At 44.0% G+C, this 21,418-nt stretch overlaps 1 protein-coding gene across 3 annotated transcripts in view; it reads right to left on the reverse strand.

The window, feature by feature from the left end:
* The window catches only part of RCOR1 (REST corepressor 1), a 109,607-nt gene that overhangs the window by 10,300 nt on the left and 77,889 nt on the right, over positions 1-21,418 (reverse strand). For all 3 annotated transcript variants that reach the window (XM_010851328.1, XM_010851329.1, XM_010851327.1), the window contains 5 exons: positions 14,268-14,320; positions 12,712-12,873; positions 11,989-12,107; positions 9,655-9,733; positions 4,429-4,623 (listed from right to left, as the gene is read on the reverse strand). In XM_010851328.1, the coding sequence (XP_010849630.1) occupies positions 4,429-4,623; positions 9,655-9,733; positions 11,989-12,107; positions 12,712-12,873; positions 14,268-14,320 (608 nt within the window). The remainder of the gene's footprint in view (positions 1-4,428; positions 4,624-9,654; positions 9,734-11,988; positions 12,108-12,711; positions 12,874-14,267; positions 14,321-21,418) is intronic.

Raw genomic sequence — 21,418 nt, forward strand, 5'->3', positions numbered from 1 at the left:
CTGAGCAAGTGGGGTCACAGATGGGGCCCTTCTCACTCCGCTCTAGGTGGAGGGGAATTTCTGTGCCAAGCACCAGGGGAACTCTGGCCCTGGCACTTTCATTCTTGAATATCACTTGGGCAAATAAGAAAGCAAGCAGAGGAACAGGTTCATTTTTCCAAGGGAAACACCAAAAACATTTTGTGACCAGAAAGTGCCCTAGGCAAATGAAGAAAAGCAGCACTCTCAGAGCCAGGGAAGAGTTGGGAGATGGGTGGAGATACTGTCATATGGGCACTCCTAATACTTGTCTCTCTAAAACTTTTCATACTTACACAATTTCTGAAAGTCCCACTTTCAACTACTTAGATTTCACTGATTTCCAGTTTCACAGATCCTTTCCTCCTGTGTTTTACTTCTCAAAGGTTTAAAGGCATCGGGTAGCGGGGGAGGAATACAGGAAAGATTTTTTGATGCTATGGACCAGCAGGCAAGTAAATAAGACCAGCACTCCTAAGGACGAGAACCGACCCTGTCTGCCTTTAGAAGGGCCTCACAGTCTACCCGTCATACAGCCCACTCCACATCTTTTGATAACAGTGTCACGTCAGAACACAAAAACATCTGAAAAGAAAAATACTGGAAACATGCACAAAATTTACTCTACAGTAAAAACCATAAACTAGGACCATACTTTACTGAAATTTGCTTTAGTTTATTTTGAAAAGGTATATAAATCAGAAGAAAATACCCAAAACTTATTCAGAGTAAGTAATTCCAAGCTCTCATACCAGCATTAGTTAATAGAACACTCTCTGATAATATAGAGCAAAATCTTAGATTCTTCTCAGACCTTGTAGTTACCAACAAACCACAAAATATTGCAAGGCACTCAGACTACGTTCCCTGAATTCTGCAAATGAAGCCTAGAAACTTCCTATATACAATGAGCAAATTCTCAAGTCAGGGGTCTAAAATACCCCATGTTTCCCCCTCTCCTCAGGCACTCCAGTTACTCTATTCATTCTAGCTGGCTGTTTATATGATACAAAGCTAAGAGAGTGTGTGAGATCTATCTATCTATCTATATTGCACTGGGATTAAGTGACATGCATCTTCCAAGGAGACCAATCTGTTTAAGTAACACATGCATCTTCTAAAATCAGTGGATAAAAAAGCATAGACATTAAATGAGTGGCTACAAGGTAAAATATCCACAAGTTCTGAACTAAAAGTTAGCTCAATATTCTCATTTACCTACAGGCCTTCTTCTAATCATTTGTGTTTACTAATAAGTGCAAGAATAGGGGTTAGTTGACAGAATTATGCCAACTGGAAAGGAAGCCAGAGTGGCAACAAGCTGGATAAGACACAGGATAAGAAAGTAACCAGCATGGAAAAAAGAACCAAACAAAGCAGTCCATTTGGCTTGGGGTCTTACCGAGGGCTCCTGGCTGAACACAACTTTCTTTTTCCTGCTTTATTGAGTATTTAGTGATTCTTCTCTAATGTCAGACCTTTTCATTCCCTCCACCCAGCAAGTCCTGATGCAACAGGCAGTGACTGTTGGCAAACCTGCCCCCAGTCCCCGTCTCACTTGTATCTTTGACAGCAACTGAGATCTCCCTGGAGCTAGGAGGAGCTGGGCTGCAGAGCCCTGGTGCACAGAACGTCTAGGAGGTTCTGGGGAGGCAAGAGCTTTTCCTGCTGAAAGGGACAGCTCCGCTCGCCCCCCTTTCTTACTGCCCTGAACAGAGACACAAAGGTGATGAAATGGCTTCAGCAGTGTCCAGCGTGAGGCCACAAGCAAGATGAAAACCCTAAAAGCTAAGGATGTAGGAAACCCTGAAAGAATCTGGGGCCTCCGAGAGCAGCACTGAGCAGAGGAACTAACCAGCAACCACTGATGTTGGAATTTCTTGCTATTTTATAAAAATAAAAAAAAACAAACAAACAGCTCACTGTTTGAGCCATTGTTAGTCACGTTTTCTGTTACCATTGGATCAATGTGTCCCACACATACGACCAGACGTGGGGGCCTACCATGTGACTGACCACCATGGCCGTCTGGGAGTGCAGCGGGCAGGAGAGCTAAAGGGTGCAGAAGGCAAACAACTGGCCTCATCTCCCAGGAACTGAAGACTCTGAGAATTCGCTCTTTAGTAATGTCAACTCTGGGCAGCTACCTTTAAATAAAACATTCTTGCTCTTGATCCTGGCTCTGAAAACTGAAGGCTCTCTATCTACCAGTAACGGCTCTGTGTGAAAGGGTCTCATCCCCTTTCCATGTTGATACTGCACAGCAAGCATCAGAAACTCACCTGGCCACGGGACTTAAGCCCCGGGAGAGGGAGATGAAATGCAGAGGGGAGCCCCGGCCCTAACCAGAGAGCCCTCCCCACACACATGCAGCCTACAAGTCCTCATGCATCCTGTACCATCAGGCAGACAAGGAGCAATCTCCTTGTTTGAGAAGAGGCCCAGAGAGATTAACTGATTCTCCTAAGATTAGAATACAGCTCTGCCAGCAGCTGGGACAGATAGCCAAGCCCGTGAGTTCGTGGGGCTGGCTCGGTCCTGGGTTGTGCGCTTCCTACACCAGAGGAAGCAGGCCACCCTGCTCTTCTCATCTCGTCCAAGCAGCGAGAACTGCCAGTCCACAGTTCACCTTGAAGTCAGGGTGGGGGTCGGGGGAGATGACTAAGGCAAGGACAACACTGGGCCACTCAGCTGACTTCTCAGCTTGACTTCTGTGCAAAATCAGACCAAAAGGATGAGTCATTTCCCACACGAGGCACAAATAATCAGGAAACGATTCATTTTAGAAGCACTATTCTTTACAAGAGCACCAAAAAAGTACCAAACATGTAGGAGTAACTCCAATAAAAGAAACAGAAGACTTGTTCCCATCAAGAACTACAAAATTTTGGAAGAAACAAGATCACAGAAGTGCGGGGACAAATCATGTTCGTGGGTGAGAAGATGTTAACTCTCTACCTTGATCTACAGATTCAACAGCATCCCAATCAAACTCTAGTAAAATTACTTTTCTGGAAATTGAGAAGGTGATTCTAAGTTTTATATGGAAACACAAGGGCAGGGATCCATGACAACGTTGGAAGACTCCCCTACCACAAAGCGCCATTTATAATCTGTGTATCGTCAGGACCATGCGGTGCTGCTGAAGAAAGGAGAAACCCAACTCCAGACCCGACCCATACACATGATGGACACTAGATTTAAAACAAAGGTCCCACAGCCTTCTAACAGGAAGAGGGCAGTTTTTAATGACTAGTGCTTGGTAAACTAGATATTCATGTGGAAAAAAAAACAACCCCAAACGTAACAACAAAGAAAAACATTACAGGTAAACTGAAGATCAAAACGCAAAAGGCAAAACCAAGCTTGTAACACAGTGCCTCATGACCTCAGGAAGGGTTCCTAACAGAACTCAAGAGTACCCACCACACAAGACAAGAACAAGAAACTGGACCACCTCAAGACTAAGAGCATCAGTTCATCAAAGATACCACTAGGAGGGGCTGGGGGCAGTTCAGTGGCTAAGACTCTGTACTCCCAATGCAGGGGGTCCAGGTTCGAGCCCTGGTCAGGGAACTAGATCCCACAGCCGCACTAAGGATTCGCGTGCCACAACCAAGACCTGGTGCAGCCAAATAAATACTAAGGAAAAAAAAAGATGCCACTGAGTGCGTAACAAGGCAGGCCTCCAATGGGAACGTGAGACAACCCCCTGCCAGCCCCGTAATTCCACAACGTGGACACAGTAGAGTGGTGGGGGGAGGCGCTGCTGGTGTCCAGTGGGTGGAAGCCAAAGCTGCTGCTAAATGTCCTGCAAGACACAGAACACCTTCCCACAAAGAGAGTTATCTGGCCCAAAAAGTCAGCTGTGCTACGATTAGGAAATCCTGCCAGGGTGCAACCAACACTCACATAAAGTGACACGACCAGCCTGGGAGACAGTTCTCTAGCGCTGGACGTGTGCACACTCAACAACCTGGCAACTGCACCCTGAGGGGTGTCTCCAACAAGCACACACACACAGCACACCAAGAGGCACATCAATCTCGTTCCTATCAGTGCCCAGTAACAGTCAACAAGGGGAGACAAGCCAAACCCAAAGGAGAAGAGGAGCAGGGACAAAGGGGAGGTCAACGGGGTGCCGGAGACCATGTTCCAGGTCTTGACCAGATAGAGGCTACATGGGTGTGTTCATGTTATGAAAATCACTGAGATCTGTATCTAGATTGATACAGATATGTAAAATTTCAATTTCATGGTTAAGTTAGGAGAAAAAAAAATCAATGGGCCTAAGATCCTCTGTCCAATTCCTTAGAAACAGAACACCCCTCTGAGACTTGTGAAGTGAGTGAGCAGCGAGAGCATGGCTGCAGTGCAGGGCACTCTTCGCCAGGATGGGGTGCACGGCACCTGTCGTTTGATGGACACCAGCTCCAGGTCCAGTTGTCTCAGCACCGTGGTAGCAGCAGTGGCATTGGCAGAAACAGCCTCCACGTCTTCTTGAGAAAGAAACATCCCTTTTGGAGGTTTCCTTTTTGCTCTATTTTTAGCTTGAGTACTATGTTTTTCCTTTTTGATCTGAGGAATCGTCTCAGTAGGGGGCACCTGCATGGTACACATATTTGATAAATAAGAAAGTGAAAAAATTAAAATGTCAAATGAATAGCAATAAGCATATTTTAACATGGCTCCAAACAATCTAAGACATATACCATACCATACCAAAATAACCATGCACAAATTCTAAAACACAGTTAACAGACAAAGAACATTAGCTAAATAAACAACTCAAAGTGGACTCCACTCCTTCCTTTACAGATACATCTTTATTCTATAAACCTCTGACAAGAACCATTCCTAGCTTCTGGGAGGAATACAGGAAAAAAAAATAACCTGTGCTCCCTTCTGGTGAGCTGTGTATATACGAATAAGGAATGAGTTCATCCTAAGAGTCCCCAGCAATGTGGACAGACATATGGCCACGGAAAGAAAAAAAATGAGTCAGCACTTGTATAAGGATCCATTTAAACTCCTTAAATCTTGATAGAAGGCTATAAAAATAATAACTTGAATATGAAACTTGTTTATATACCCCTTTTTTGGGATGACACACTTTTCATGGCATGTAACCTGCTTCAAAAACTATAAGCTGTCATTTAGAAATGTGTGACTGCTGCTTATTTTTTTAAATGCTCTTTCTAAAACCAAAACCTTTGGAAATGAAATGCACTCACATCTTGGCAAGGAAAGGATAACATCTATTGGTAATCATTTTAACAAGAAGTTTAGGTTAACTGACATCTTGTTAGTCTGTTAACACTGGCTGGGAAAGCTGAAAATACATTCAAGCTTGTTGCTTCACATTTTAAGACAGATAAAAAGACCATGCAGATTATGATGGTAGCAATAAGCTCTAAAACAAGTGGTAATAAACAACACATAGAAATCTGAGTCAGCAATAACCTGTGCTCTGTAACAGCACGGTCAGTGTAGATTACCGACTGACCAGGTCTGTGTTCATACATTTCAGCACGTTAAGCAGCTAAGAAACTAAAGAAGAAACTAACCATTTTTCTTTTCAGATCAGAAACTGTGCTATATAAATAAGAATTATAGAAATTAATATAAAACCAAGCCTCTTCTCTTTCATTTAAAATGTTCCACTGAAGAACCTAATAAATAACAATGCATCAAAAACAAAGCTTACTAAAAACTTCAAGTTCTATTTGATTTCACAAACAATGTAATTTAACTAATCCTTAAAATGATCTGGGCACTCATATAGATCACTGGTGAGAGTGCCATCCAGAGAGTATGACCAGTTTCCTATTTGATAATAATATACTATGCCAAAAGAAGCCTTAAGAATATATCTAGAACATTTTGACTCAATAATTCAACTTCCAGAAATTAATTCTAACAGAAAAAATTAAGTGCACAAATATGTAGTTATGGTATCAGATTTCAGCATTAATTATAGGGAAAAGATTGTTAAAAATTTGTATAAATTAACTCAATTATAAAAGATTTGTGACAGAATAACAAACATACTGCTATGCATACAAATATATTCAACATAAAAATACATCAAGATTTAGCAGTAGCATTCCTCAAGAAACTAGAAACAGTGTTGCCACGTGGTCCAGTGACCCCACTCCTGGGCATATATAAGGACAAATCTGTAATCCGGAAGATACGTGCACCCCTCTCTTCACAGCAGCACTATGCACAACAGACAAGCCATGGAGACAACCCAAGCGTCCACTGACAAGATGAAGGGATAGAACAAGACGTGGTACACATACACCGGAATCACTGCCTTATCATGGTGAACGGCTTGTTTAACTCAAGGAAGCTACACACCATGCTGTGCAGGGCCACCCAAGACGGATGGGTCACAGCAGAGTTCTGACAAAACGTCATCCACGGGAAGAGGGGATGGCACACCACCCCCCACCTCCCGCCAGTATACTCGCCCTGAGAACCTCACGAAGCGCATAAAAAGGCAAACAGACATGACACCGCACGATGAGACCCCCCCCAGGTCGGAAGCGTCCAATGTGCTACTGGGGAAGAGCAGGAGACGACTCCTCAGCCGTAAGAAGGAAACAATGCTATCTGCCACAACATGAGCGCAACGAGAGGATCATACTAAGTGAAGCAACACAGAGAGAGGCAAGTATCACACGATTTCATTTATATGTGAAATCTAAAATAGAACACAAATGACCTTATCTATGAAACAAACAGAATCACATACAGAACAGACTTGCGGTTGCTGGGGGGAGAGGTGGTTGGATTGGGAGTTTGGGACTAGCAGAGACAAGCTTTATATATTTAATGCAAAAACATGGTCCAAAAACATAGCACAGGGAACTATATAATATGGCAACCCACTTCAGTATTCTTGCTTGGAGAATCCATGGACAGAGAAGCCTGGCGGGCTACAGTCCATGGGGTGGCAAGGAGTCAGACATGACTGAAGTGACTGAGCAGGCACACACACATATTTTACAAAGAAGGTCATCTCAAAGAGTCACCAAAATGTTAACAGTGATAATGGGTAGGTGCTTCGTCGCTTCAGTCGTGTCTGACTCTTTGCATCCCCATGGACTGTGTCCCACATCCCACATCTCCTGTGTCCATGGGATTCTCTAGGAAAGATACTGGAGTGGGTTGCCATTTCCCCTCCAGGGAATCTCCCTGATCCAGGGATTAAACCCACGCCTCCTGCACTGGTAGGTTTCCCTGGTGACTCAGCTGGTAGAGAATCTGCCTGCGGTGGAGGAGACCCTGAGTCAGATTCCCGGGTCGGGAAGATCCGCTGGAGAAGGGATAGGCTGCCCACTCCAGTGTTCTTGGGCGTCCCTTGTGGCTCAGCTGGTAAAGAATCTGCCTACAATGCTGGAGACCTGGGTTTGATCCCTGGGTTGGGAAGATCCCGTGGAGAAGGGAAAGGCTACCCACTCCAGTATTCTGGCCTGGAGAATTCCATGGACTGTATAGTCCATGGGGTTGCCTGAGCAACTTTCACTTTCACTCCTGCATTGGCAGGCGGCTTCTTTACCAAAGACCTGATAAAGGGTGATGATGTTATAAATCACTTTCATTTTTTCCCTTTTGTTTAGCTGTTATTTCCTACATATCTATAAAAAAACATTTATTACTGGTATATTTTTAGTTTAGGTATGTCTAGACTCTTTTCTTTTTTTCATACTTCAGTACCTTCTGAGACAGAAACTTTTAGATTTTAATGAAACAACAGACACTTATTTGAACACATGTACAAGTAATACCAATGCTGGGATTCCACACTCCAGCCTGAATGCGACTCCAGCGGACGGACACCAGAGGGCTTGGGACCTCTACCCAAGCGGTGGGGGCCGCATCAGGGACCGCCTGCAGGGAGGTCTGCATTGTGGGGGTTTCCACTGGGCCACAGTGACAAGGCCTGGTGTCCTCAGAGGGTCCTCAGGGATCCTACACGTGCTTTATTCAGTTATGAATCAGCAAAAGAATCCAAGTTTATCACCCTCATTTCAAAGGCTAAGATCACCCAGATACCCCCTTGTTCTCAGTGAACAGTTTATAATAAATAAATGCTATAAATATACCCCCCAAAGTCATATATGATTGTAGGGGTTTGTGGGTCTCTTGAATCCAGAGACTAAACACCTCTGGCATCATGGTTTTTAAAACGTGAGAGAGATTAAAGTTTCTCCATGACCTAGAGGGCACAGGCCCCGGGCGCCCACAGGAGGAAGGAGCCCACGGCCGAGAGGAGGGCAAGAGGCCCCTTTCTAACCTGCTGAGCGAGTGCCCAGCAAAGAGGGCAGTGAGGACTGCTACCCTACAGAAAACCTCTCATTAATGCCATCTTCCCCTTTAAGGCTTCCTTTCTTATATTTCTTGGCAAACAAAACTCTTAAGTTCTATAAAGCAAGGTTCAGTTCAGTTCAGTTCAGTCGCTAGGTCGTGTCCGACTCTTTGCGACCCCATGAATTGCAACATGCCAGGCCTCCCTGTCCATCACCAACTCCTGGAGTTCACCCAAACTATGTCCATCGAGTCAGTGATGCCATCCAGCCATCTCATCCTCTGTTATCCCCTTCTCCTCCTGCCCCCAATCCCTCCCAGCATCAGACTCTTTTCCAATGAGTCAACTCTTCGCATGAGGTGGCCAAAGTACTGGAGTTTCAGCTTTAGCATCATTCCTTCCAAAGAACACCCAGAACTGATATCCTTCAGAATGGACTGGTTGGATCTCCTTGCAGTCCAAGGGACTCTCAAGAGTCTTCTCCAACACCACAGTTCAGAAGCATCAATTCTTCGGAGCTCAGCTTTCTTCACAGTCCAACTTTCACATCCATACATGATCACTGGAAAAACCATAGCCTTGACTAGACGGACCTTTGTTGGCAAAGTAATGTCTCTGCTTTTGAATATACTATCTAGGTTGGTCATAACCTTCCTTCCAAGGAGTAAGTGTCTTTTAATTTCATGGCTGAAATCACCATCTGCAGTGATTTCGGAGCCCCAAAAATAAAGTCTGATACCGTTTCCCCATCTATTTGCCATGAAGTGATGGGACCAGATGCCATGATCTTCGTTTTCTGAATGTTGAGCTTTAAGCCAACTTTTTCACTCTCCTCTTTCACTTTCATCAAGAGGCTTTTGAGTTCCTCTTCACTTTCGGCCATAAGGGTGGTGTCATCTGCATATGCATATCATCTGCATAACCTCATCTGCATGAGGTTATTGGTAATATTGTTTAAAAACTCATACATACCATGATGTCTCCTGAAAGTGAAAGTGAAGTCGCTCACTCGTGTCCAACTCTTTGTGACCCCATGGACTGCAGCCTGCGAGGCTCCTCTGTCCATGGGATTTCCCAGGCAAGAATACCGGAGTGGGCTGCCATTTCCTTCTCCACGGCATCTTCCCAACCCAGGGATCGAACCCGGGTCTCCCGCATTGTAGGCAGACACTTTTTACCATCTGAGTCACCAGGGAAGCCACCAGGGAAGTCTCCCATGTGGCACTTAATATATTAAGTAGACTAAGGAAAAAGAACGCTTTACTTTGAAACTAGTAAATGAAATGTATTTGCCTTAATAATACTAGGGGAAAAAATACCTCCTTTTTGCTTTCCTTGTTTTGATCAATCTCCATGTCAATGGGGTTATTTCCATTTGTTTCTTCCAGTTCATCCTCACTGGAAGACAAAAACAAGTTATTCAAAGATTATTTTGTGCTAATTCTATTTAATATACAAATATAAGCAAGAAATTGATTTAATATAAAATTAGTATATGTTTTCAGAATGTTGAGAAAAATGTTTTTACAATTCAAATAAAATACCAACGCCATAGTTCTTTTAGTCTAAATGATTAAAAAAGCTATTGAAATAGGTTTCTACCTCCCAAACCAAGCCTAGAACATTGTCACTTTATATTTGTAAAGTGTTTTCTCTCAACTAAAAATATCAAATTTAAGACTTTAATTCTCCTTAATTATCTAGTAGAGGACCAGGACATGATCATTAGATATAACTGAGAAATTATTCAAGAATACAGGTTCATGATATTGAGAATAAATTCACCCACAAGTAAAAACTCATTTTCATGTCCCATCTGTGTACCCACAGCTACACAATTCTGAGAATTTGAGAAAGTTTCTGGTGGCCTAAAAAACTCAAAGTGAACTTCAAAAAGAACGCTCACACCTATACGGTGCTTCAAATGCTTTTGTTTATATTCTTCCATGAAGTATTAAAAAACAAAGAAGCTCTGTCCGGGGTAGGAGCTTTACAAAAAATGAGCATGACGGCTCCCAGAGGCCAGACAGCTGCCATGTCTACCCGCAGCTAAAGCCAGCTGAGCAGGGCTGGTGGCACAGCACTCAGGGCTTCAAGTGTCAACACCCCTTGTCTCATGGGCCCACCCCAGTGGGACACCCACCGGCACCCCGTCCTCTTCTCTCTACCCAGGCCCACACTGTAAGCAGTCCTGGCTGAGGAAGGCGCTGAGAGGAGAAAGGGCTGGGGGCGGAGGGGATTCTCCCCGGCCCTGCCATTCCCTTCACGGGCAGGTCCCGCCAGAAAGTCAGCTGTCTCCTGGGGTCTTCCAGGGGCCCGTGTCCCTCCTCTGTCTGCGTCCTGATGGTGGTACAGGTGCACAGGGCAGACAGGAGCACCCGTAGGCGGACGGAAAGTGAGAACTCGGGCATGTTCGCCAAACCATTATGGTTCCATCCTCAAGGATGACAAATCCCAATCTTTCTTTTTTAGATTTAATTCTGATTCCAGCTTAGTAAACTGCACCTGTTTGTAGTAATAGATTTACTTCACAAACAGTGAATTAAACCTAAGGTATAATAAAAACAAAAAATGTTAATGAAAAGTTGCTAACACTAAAAACAAATTCAATAGTTTGCTGCTTTTCTTTGGTTACAGAGAGTACTGACCCATAAATAGACCCACTGGTTACACGTGATACAGACCAAAAAATATGCAGATTGTCAAGGTCAACAATTTCACAGAATCTTACAGCTGGAAAGAGCTCTGCACATGTTCTTCACATTGCTCTCATTTTATACTTGTGCCCAGACCTTAGAATTCTCCAGAAGTGACACCTGATTATCGACTTGTCCCCACACATCATTCCTTTCATTTGAAATCATAAAACACTCTTCTGAGACAGGGCCATGAAGATCATAGAGTTTACTTTATTCCTTCATTTTATTTTTGCATTGTTAATTTATAAAAGTAATATAGAAACATAATTTTTAAAAGCCACCTATATTCCCACTAACACAAAACCCATTCTGTGTCTTGCCTTCAGACCTGAGGAGACAGAGGCCTGGGGATGAGTGCATGGACCCCACCAGCAGGCCTCTCACTGAGACCAGAACCCACTTCTGTGGGTGAGCACAGGCCGCTTCCATGCCTCTGTGTACAAAAGGCTGCGGGTGTGGCGTCTCAGGTGTGTCCTGCACACTGAGCTGTCCCTAAGACTAAGCTCCTTATAAAGAAGTCATAAAAGGATCCCCTACCAGCGCTCTCGCTCACATACACAGAACAGATGGTCGAGAAAGGGAGGAAGGAAATCTCAACTGCAGATTTTTAATAAATCAGACATAAAAACATGTCAGCTGAATCCTGCAGAAGTACATGAGTAAATTTCAACCCGGGAAGTAAGAGATTCCTTTTTGCTAAAGAATACACCCCCCTAAGGGGAAGAGAGGAACGTGTGGGGAAGTTCACTCACTGTGACTGCAGAGTGCTGAGGAAAGATGCCTTCAGAACGTTAACACCCTGAACGCAGCTCATCTGTGTAAATTTTGGGTCCGCTCTGAAGGCCCTGGGGAAACTGGTTCCCCTCCCTTTCCTCTGTGTGTCCACCTGCTCCTAGAGATGCCAAGGCCGTCAGAGCTCCCCTGACGGCTGGGACACCACCCGTGCCTACTGACCTCTCCTCCCGCTCACGCTTCTGTCTCCGAGCGTGGCGGTCCATCACGCTGGTTTTAGTCCTCGTCTTCTTCCAGGAGTAGTAGAACTTCACCAGACTTGCTATAGATTTATCAGGAAGCTAGACAGAAGAGATGAGCTGGTTCAGGTTTAATCTTTAAAAATCAAATGTATGTATATATATTTTCTAAGGATCACGCTCACATATTCAGAAATGTCGTAAGTCATTTTTCTCTGAATTCATAGAACCCTCATCGATACAGTTTCAAACGACTGAAGTTTTGACTCCAAGTGAAACTTGGCCCATGAAAGACTGCAGAGTCAGTTTAAGATGAATCAGGGTTTTCACACAGCTGAAGCTTCTAACAATTTCTAGGTTGTTTTTTAAGGAATTCATTTTAACACTAATGTGACCGTCAATTAGTGTTCATGGTAGGAGTCCACCAAATACCATTCTAAAACGTGAGGGATCGGCAGAACTCCTCGGGGAGACAGTGCCTCCGATGCTGCGCCTCACCCATTCCCCGTCAAGAGACCCTTTCTCTCAGGACACTCTGGGCAGTCCTGACCCAAGAGCTGGGCCGAGGGGCTATCAAGCGGGGAGGTGCGGGGAAATGTTGCCCACCCAGCAGCTCCCACTGCACCAAACACAGGACCTTTCACACTGGAGGAGGGCAGCCCTCCTGGGGCGCTGGCGCACACACACAGTGGTCTCACCTACTCACCATTTGTTGGATTCTATGAAAAGTTTTCCCGTGAAAACTAAAGGCTTGCTCAAACAAGACTTTATCTTCCACAGTCCACTCATCTGGGAAGGGGGTAAAGTTGGGCAAATCAGCCAATGATTTTTCAATATTATGCTTATGCCAAAAGAGCATCCCAAGAGCCTAGAAAAATAGTATCAGTGAAATTTTAGACCAACAATGTGACTAAAACATCGTGGAAATGAGGCTGGCAAAGGGAAGCACATTTTACACCCTGACGAACACACATGGGAACTCACAGACACTGCTGCTGTGCCCCTCTGTGCACTAACCCGTCCAGCTCAGGCCCCACAAGGTAAGTCCCCATCTTCTCATGACTCAAACTGGAATACAGGGGCCTGAGAAACCCAGTAACTTGCTGATGGTCACAGTGGACAATGGCAGAAGCAGCGGGCTCTGGAATCTGCGCTCGTAAAAGGGTCACACTCTAGTGCCAGTGGACATGAAAAGAGAAAGTGACTCAAAAAGCACACCACTGTTTTCCTTTGGCCAAAAAGTTCAAATATAAAGAGTTTCGTTTTTCAGCCCAGAAAAGAAAAAAAATACAAATGAGTAAGGAACAAAGTAGAAACAAGAGAATTCAGGAATACTTTTCTAAGAAAACTCCCCGCAATTCTACTTTACAGTGGAAATAATCATACTTTGGGAGACCAAAATACTTACAAATTTCATACAAGTGCACTTAGCAGTCACCCAATAATAGTTACACTTTCTAAACAAAATGAAAAATTAATGATTTTCTAAGCAGCTTTGTGAGGTTCAAGAGCAGGTTTTGGAGAAAGAGACATACATTTCTTGCTTCAAAAGATTCTGGAACTACCTTCTTGTAACTGCCTTCCCTAACAGTTCTACCAGATAAAACAACCAAAAGTGAGGCCATGGCAGAAAGAAAGGGTCCATGTCTATGTAACCAAAATTAGTGGTATCCTTGGGCATTAGGGTAAATGAAAAAAGATTATTTACAGGCTGTAAAATCTAGATCAATACAAAGGAAAGTATTAATCTGACTTAAGGTGATAATCTGAAAAAAACTGTAACTAAAAATAAGGTTGAAATAAGATATCATGCTTCTGGAGAAAAATTAATCTTGTGGATTTCTCATTAATTGGCTCCAAACAATTCTTAACACCTGAGTAAAATTTTACAACCTGAAAAATGATTCAAAACAATTAAAACAGGTCTGAGTAGACTTGAGTGTGACAACATGAGTCAAGAAACCACAAGATCAAGAAACAAATCATATATTCAAGTAAGAAAGCACTGTGCCCAAGTACCCACTAAGAACCGCTGCTGACCTGAGCAGGGAGGACTGGCGGAGCCCACAGACGCCCCTCCAGGCCAAGGGTCTCTACTGCTCATCTCAGGCAGTAACAAGTAGATCAGAGCCCCTGTAGCACTGCCAGTAACCACCAGACATGGCTAATGAGGAAACCATGCTGCCTAACACACAGAACACGAGACACCTAACAACTGAGCTATAAAACCCATTTTTAACAACAACAAAATCCCACCATTACCTGCTCCATGTTGTACCCATGCTTCTCTTTGGCAATGGCGATGTATTCATCCACTGAAAAACAAGACAGGAGGCCGTGAACAAGAGCAGGAGGGCACGGTCTACGGGCAGCAGAACTGCTGTTGACTATATATATACTCAGGCCTGCCATGCACGAGGATAAAGACAAAGGCAAGACAGGAGCGAAGCAGAGTTGTACAGTGTCACCTCGTTATGGATCTTACATATATAGATCTCACAGAGAAGTGGCTGAACAAATAAATACTCACAGTACTTATTTCTGGATGGTGAGGTTATGATTCTGGTTTTTTCTTTTTTTAAAACAAGGTTCTACTTAAATTTTCTATGATAAGCAAATATTACTTTGGTACTTGAAAACATAATTATTTACAAATAAAAAGAAATATGAAATGGGGGTTTATTCTCAGATGGAAGAGCAAGCAACCTACTTTCATGTTAAAGAAAATCTAGGAGATAAACCCCAGGAACTACACGTCCCAGGTTGCCCCCAGAACAGGAAGAGACCGCTAACAAACAGCACCTCCTTCTGCTCCTGTGTGACTCTCCTTACCAACTACAAAAGCAAGGCGAACTCAGAAAGGAAAACGCAGGGAGCACAGAATTGCAGGAAACAAACACAAGGCCCTTCCCTCAGATCTCACTTTCCAGGGGCAACGACCAGACCCGAGCTGAGGGACAGGCTGAGGGCGACAGAGCCAGCAGAAGACGCCTGAGAGAGTCACAGCGCCTGGTCTCAGCACGCGATCCAGCTCCACCACACCATCCTCCCTAGCTGCAGTCAAGCTGACCACCAAGTGGGAAACAGAAATCAACTCTGAGAGTGAATGCAAATTCTTTAGCATATGTTCTAATACCAGGGGGGATTTTTTTCCACTGACAAAAGACCCAATTTAATTCAGACAGTAACTACATATAGTGCATTTTAATAGTAAGGCACTAATTTTCTGGGTTTTTTTTTTTTTTTACATCTAATATACTCACAAACTGACTGGCTACTCCACTGAGTAAAATTCCAATTTACCTGAGAGTCAGTAAATGATAAAGGCCCTCGTTTATCCCCAAAGTTGAAACTGGTGATTTTTTAATTGGGGGCTGAAATGTTTCAAAGTACATCCCTTGCTTATTACTTCACAACAGGATATTATGCCAAATAACAGAAAAATGATGGAAGGTTCTTTAAAAAAAAAAAAAAGCCTTGAAAAGTAAGGTTGCTAAAGCTGGTGGCTGCATGGCTGCCTGAGAGAAGCCTAAATGCTGCCCAAGGCACCCCAGACCCCAGGGGTGGACCTCAGGTCAGAGGACAAAAGCCAGGTAATGAGATGTGCTCAAGTCAAGAACACGTGAGAGGAAGAAAGAAAAAGAAACTAGAGTCAACTGATGGTCAGCCCTGGAGGTCTGCTTTATGGGTTCCTTCTTTTTATAAATATCTGCTGAATGAACAATAAACGCACCTCAAACTTCTGCTATTTAGTCTCTGTGAGCATACAGGTTTCCAGAAGCTATTACTTACCTTAACAGATATGGAATGTGTGGTGTGTGCACACATTCAGTCATGTGATCCCCAGTCAGTCACATGATCTTTAGGCAAGTAAACACACAGGCCGGCTGTTACGCAGAAGCCCTTGGGAGCCTGCCCTGCCCACCCTCTCAGGGCAGAACCACAGTCTGCTACATCAGTAACAGTCCACTAAAATGGTCCCCATTGTTTCTGATCAGATTTACCTAAAAACCTTACAAGGGAAACAAAACCATCCTTTAGATGCTTTTTCTATCTTTATCTGTTCTTTTGTTTTTATATAAGAAATTAACTGGTGGTAGGACCAGTAAAACAGACTAAAACAGTGGATCCCAGCTGCTGCTGCTAAATGTGGATGTAATATGTGCCATGTTGTACACAGATTGCCGGGAGAAATACCAACAACCTCAGATATGCAGATGACACCACTCTAATGGCAGAAAGTGAAGAGAAACTAAAGAGCCTCTTGATAAAGGTGAAAGAGGAGAATGAAAAAGCTGGCTTGAAACTCAACATGCAAAAAACTAAGATCTATCCGGTTCTATCATTTCATGGCAAATAGAAGGGGGAAAAGTGGAAATAGTAACAAATTTTCTTTTCTTAGGCTCAAAAATCACTGTGGATGATGACTATAGCCATGAAATTAAAAGACACTTGCTCCTTGGAAGGAAAGCTATGATAAACCCAGACAGCATATTAAAAAGCAGAGATATCACTTTGCCACCAAAGGTGTGCATAGTCAAAGCTATGGTTTTTCTAGTAGTCATGTATGGATGTGAGAGTTGGACCATAAAGAAGGCTGAGCACGGAAGAATTGATGCTTTTAAACTGTGGTGCTGGAGAAGATTCTTGACAGTCCCTTGGACTTCAAGAAGATCAAACCAGTCAATCCTAAAGGAAATTAACCCTGAATACTCATTGGAAGGACTGATGCTGAAGCTCCAATACTTTGGCCACCTGATGCGAAAAGCCGACTCATTGAAAAAGATCCTGATGCTGGGAAAGATTGAAGGCAAAAGGAGAAGCAGGTGACAGAGGACGAGATGGTTGATGGCATCACCGAGTCAATGGACATGAGTTTGAGCAAATTCCGGGAGACAGAGGACAGAGAAGCCTGGCATACTGCAGTTCATCGGGCCGCAAAGAGTCAGATGTGACTTAGCGACTGAGCAACAACAGCAAACAGCATAAGGTGGCTTTTTAAGTCACATCTTCTAGGTGCTCTTAGAGACCACCCTCAGGACTCAAACCTAAAGCAAAGGGAGAAAGAACTGTATCACAGCTACTGAGGTGACATCACCTGGCCTTGAAGGTCCGATGAAATAAGTGAACATACGGGGGCCTTGCAGCTTAGAAAAGGACTACCGTCTGACACCTGCCAGTGAAAACCCAGTTCTTTATTCTTTCATTGTCCCCCTGCCCAGTGTTCAATAAAAGCTAGACAAACGTTTGCTGAATGGATGCTAGCGGACTGTGATATGTACAATGTTAACATCTTAGGTTCTTTTTCTAGCAAGGTGAAAGGCAGCACATATCATCAAAAAGGCTACAGATAACAAATGCTGGAGAGAGTGTGGAGAAAAAGTGCACCCGCCCACACTGCTGGTGGGAATGTAAACTGGTGTGGCAGCCAGGGAGAACAGTGCGGAGGTTCTGTTACCACAGAACACACGATCCCACTCCTGCACACGTATCTGGAAAAGATAGAGGCACTCCAATGTTCACAGGAGCAGTTTTTACAAAAGCTGAAACACGGGAACAACCCAAGTGCTCACTAACAGATGGCTTAAGGAGATGCAGTGTATTTATACAATGGACTACTACTCAGGCATAAAAAAGAATGAAATATTGCCATCTGCAGCAACATGGATGAACCTAGAGATTATTATACTAAATGAGATCAGGCAGAAAAAGACCAATATTATATATCATGTGTATGCGGAATCTAAAAAAATAATACAAATCTATCTATACATAAAATAAACAGACTCACAGACATAGAAAACAAACTTATGGTTACCGAAGGAGAGAGGGAAGGGGTAGATAAATTAGGGGCATGGGATTAACAGATACAAACCACTATACACAGTAAGACAAGTAACAAGGATTTACTGTATAGCACAGAGGATTATATTTAGTATCTTGTAATAAGTTATAAAGGAAAATAATCTGGAAAAAAAAATATATATATAAATCTGAATCACTTTGCTCGTCACCTGAAATTAACACAATACTGTAAATTAACTATACCTTAACTAAAACAAAGAAAGGGAAGTAAAGAGAGGCAGCACAGGTTAGGTATGGGGTAAGAAAGACTCAGGTCAAATCCTGGCTCTGTCTGTTGATAAAATGAGTTCGTATCCAGTGGTGCCTGACAAGCACCGTATTTAAGACTGTGCTACCCCCAGCAACTTGCTCACACCAGCAGAGCTAGGTTATCACATGACTGAAAACTACACCATGGAGGGAAGGCCTCCGGTCCCCTGCTACTCAAAGAGCGTTCTGGACAAGCGTGAATTCAGTACAGCCACAGGCACAGACAGTGCTGTGACAGGCCTGTCTCCCCTGCCTGCCCTCTCTGAGCCGTCCCCAGCCCCTGTTCCCTCTCAGCAGCAGTGGACAGGGACCCCCACCTCAGCTTCTGTGCTCCCAAGGCCCTCCCCAACACCTGCCTGGCTGCTTTACACAGCCTGCCAGGAGCTCTTGGCAGGTCATGAGGAAAATGGAACATTTTGAAAACCTCCCGCATGGCTTTTTTAAGCAAAAATGAGCTTTCAATCTCAGAAAACAAAATTGACTCCCACCTGCTCCTATGAAAAACAAAGGATGCCTGGATACTTGAGGTGGGGGACAAAGATGAAACAAGGGAAACGAGAGAAGTGCCAGCTGCCTGAGACAAAGAACGCGGCAGGAGTTGGGGGGGCATTCCCAGCACTTCCTATTACCTGGCAACAATAATCTTGATTTTGTCTCTAGAAGATTAAAGGTTAACCAGAGTTCATCCTAATCTGGGGCAAACAGCCATTGCAGGCAGAGAGGCTGACTGAGTGTGATCAGGTTGACAGCAAAGTCCCCGGGGCTTAGGGAAAGGCCCAGGCTCCGCCCCCAGCAGCCTTCCCCAGTGCGCTCGGGACAGGACCAGGGTCATCGGGAGCCACAGGCAGACTTGCCTTGTGTAGCTTAGCTGACACTCTAATCTGGCATCAGAAGCAGGAGACTCAGACACAGGGTTAAGTGTATTCTGCTTTAAAAACAATCCTATCATTGCCTAATGCCGTGTTTTTAAAAACTTGAAAGCTCCTACAGAAACAGCCAGGAAGAATGGTCCAATCTTAGATCATGATGGATGCATCCTTTAAAGAACTACACAAACCATGCCTTTTTTGACAACAACTTACCATTATGCATAGCACAACTGAATGAGTTGTTGGAGGGGTAACATCATTTAAAGGTAGAATGTGTGTAAGATTCATCAAGAAAATGTACAAAATTTAACAGAGCTTAGTCAAACATTTACTGAACTACCCTCACTACGTACAGAACACTGTATTAAACAGCAGGCCAAATACAAAAGAAAAACGATTCCCTGCAGTACCCTGAACCAACACACAGGTGACAGAAGAGAACGTAAATACACATGGCAACAAGCGCAGTCGCAGGACAGCCTGAGAATGCAGTGACGGTGATGACGGGCATTCAAGAGAAACTTCCTGAAGCCTCAGCAGCTGTTCAGTTCAGTTCAGTAGTTCAGTCGTGTCCGACTCTTTGCAACCCCATGGAGCTGTACTGATTAACAAAAGTCACTAACGTCTGAGAATCTGCTACATGCGGGCCACTGTTCTAAGCTCTTTACTAGGCTTCTCTTTTTAATCCTCTCCAATAGTTCTACTATCACTCCTATCCACAAACGAAGACACTGAGGTGCAGAGAGGTTAGATCACTTGGCCAGAGTCACACAGCTGGTAAAGGCAGACACAGGACTCTTGTATCAATGCACCCCGAGTGTCTGGCCCCAGGACCCATTGAGTTAAACCTCAGTTAGCAATCCTCTCCCCTGAGTAAGGGAGTCAGGAGAGGTTCACTTCAGATAAAGACAGCTCCATGGCGAGAATGCTGAGCAAGGCAGCAACACAGTCCATTCCATTTGAATGGAGTCAAGAAAACAAAACTGTGGTTGATGAAGGACGTGACGGAGACAGAGGCTAACAGACAGATGACCGCCTTGAGCAAAGCTTCACAAGTTTCTATATTCATCTTCTAACCCGATGATCTAAATGCTCCCAGTATCATTAGTAAGAATCTTAAATTCGACTGCAAAACTGGGAAGAATGCAGAAGAAAACTGCCACAGTAACAGCTCACCCTTCCCTCCCCAGATACTGCAGCAACCTGGAATACTTGTGATCCTGCACAGTCTATGCAGAGCAAGAGGCTGGCACCTTTGCTGAGGACAAACCCACAGCCTTAGGACAGCTGTAAAGTTTTTACCATCCAATTTACTATAGCTGCAGGTGCTGCAAAGGAGATACGGTACCACTTTCTCTCTCATAACTCAAAAACAGCATGCTAAAGTTTTCTTCAAGAATATGATAACAAACATTGTGGCGTCTCCTTGAGCTATTAAAATAAGAAATGAATCATCACCGTAACTCACTGAGAATCAAAATGAGCTTGAATCAGTTAGGTAAAGCAATTGTGCCACCTGGTGGGCACAGACATCACTACAACATTTCAACGATCCCCGTGGTATCTCGAGGTGGGAGTAGTAGGCTTAAGAAGTAAGATCAGCCAGGGACTCAGCCAGACTATGATGAAAGCACCAGTCCCTCTTCATCAGGGATACAACATGCTTCCTTTACAACAAAGCTATTTCTTCATGTAGTTTTGTTAAAAGCCCACTTTATAGAAAAAGTTTCCCCACCCTCTGCATCCCAGTAAACACTACAAATCCAGCCCAATCTCACAATCTCATCAAGCGAAATAAGAAACACAATGGAATTCAGCCTCGAGCATCTAGTCCTACCTGGTCCACCCCGAATCACGTCCTCCCCCGCCTCAGTGCTGCAGGGCCCTCCTCATCTAAGAGTAGGCGGCCCATCATGCCTTCCAGGACTAACCATTTAACTGTTAGATTTAAACTTGCTTGTGTGTTGCATTAAATTTTTTTCCAATAAAAAGATAAGTGCACTCCTCCCCATTTACTCTAGTACTTATACACTGGTATATTTTCCAGAAAGGCATATGCATATTCTCTCTTGTAGAAACTGATCATCACTGGAATGAAGGACATTTAGTTGTGACTAATCAAAATAACCATCTTGCTCCTTAAACACGCCCCAAGTCTGTGGCAAGGAATGAGACGCACGCAGTGGCAACTAGCCTGCTAGCCGCCTGCACCCCTGTCGCAGCACGTGAGCACCTGACGGCCGAGCCCCAGCAGGCGGCTGTGCCCTCAAGCCTGTCCTGTCTGCTCTCGGGAGCTGCTCTGTGCCACAAGCTGAGGAAGGAACCACGCTCACAAGGTCTGCATCTTCCTCAATTAAAGGCAACTTTTCCTGACATTAAAAGAGGGAGAAAAAGACTAACCCTTGTTTCACCTATAATCTCACAGTGAGC

Source organism: Bison bison, unplaced genomic scaffold, assembly GCF_000754665.1.
Source record: "Bison bison bison isolate TAMUID 2011002044 unplaced genomic scaffold, Bison_UMD1.0 scf7180017864302, whole genome shotgun sequence".
Lineage (NCBI taxonomy): Eukaryota > Metazoa > Chordata > Mammalia > Artiodactyla > Bovidae > Bison > Bison bison.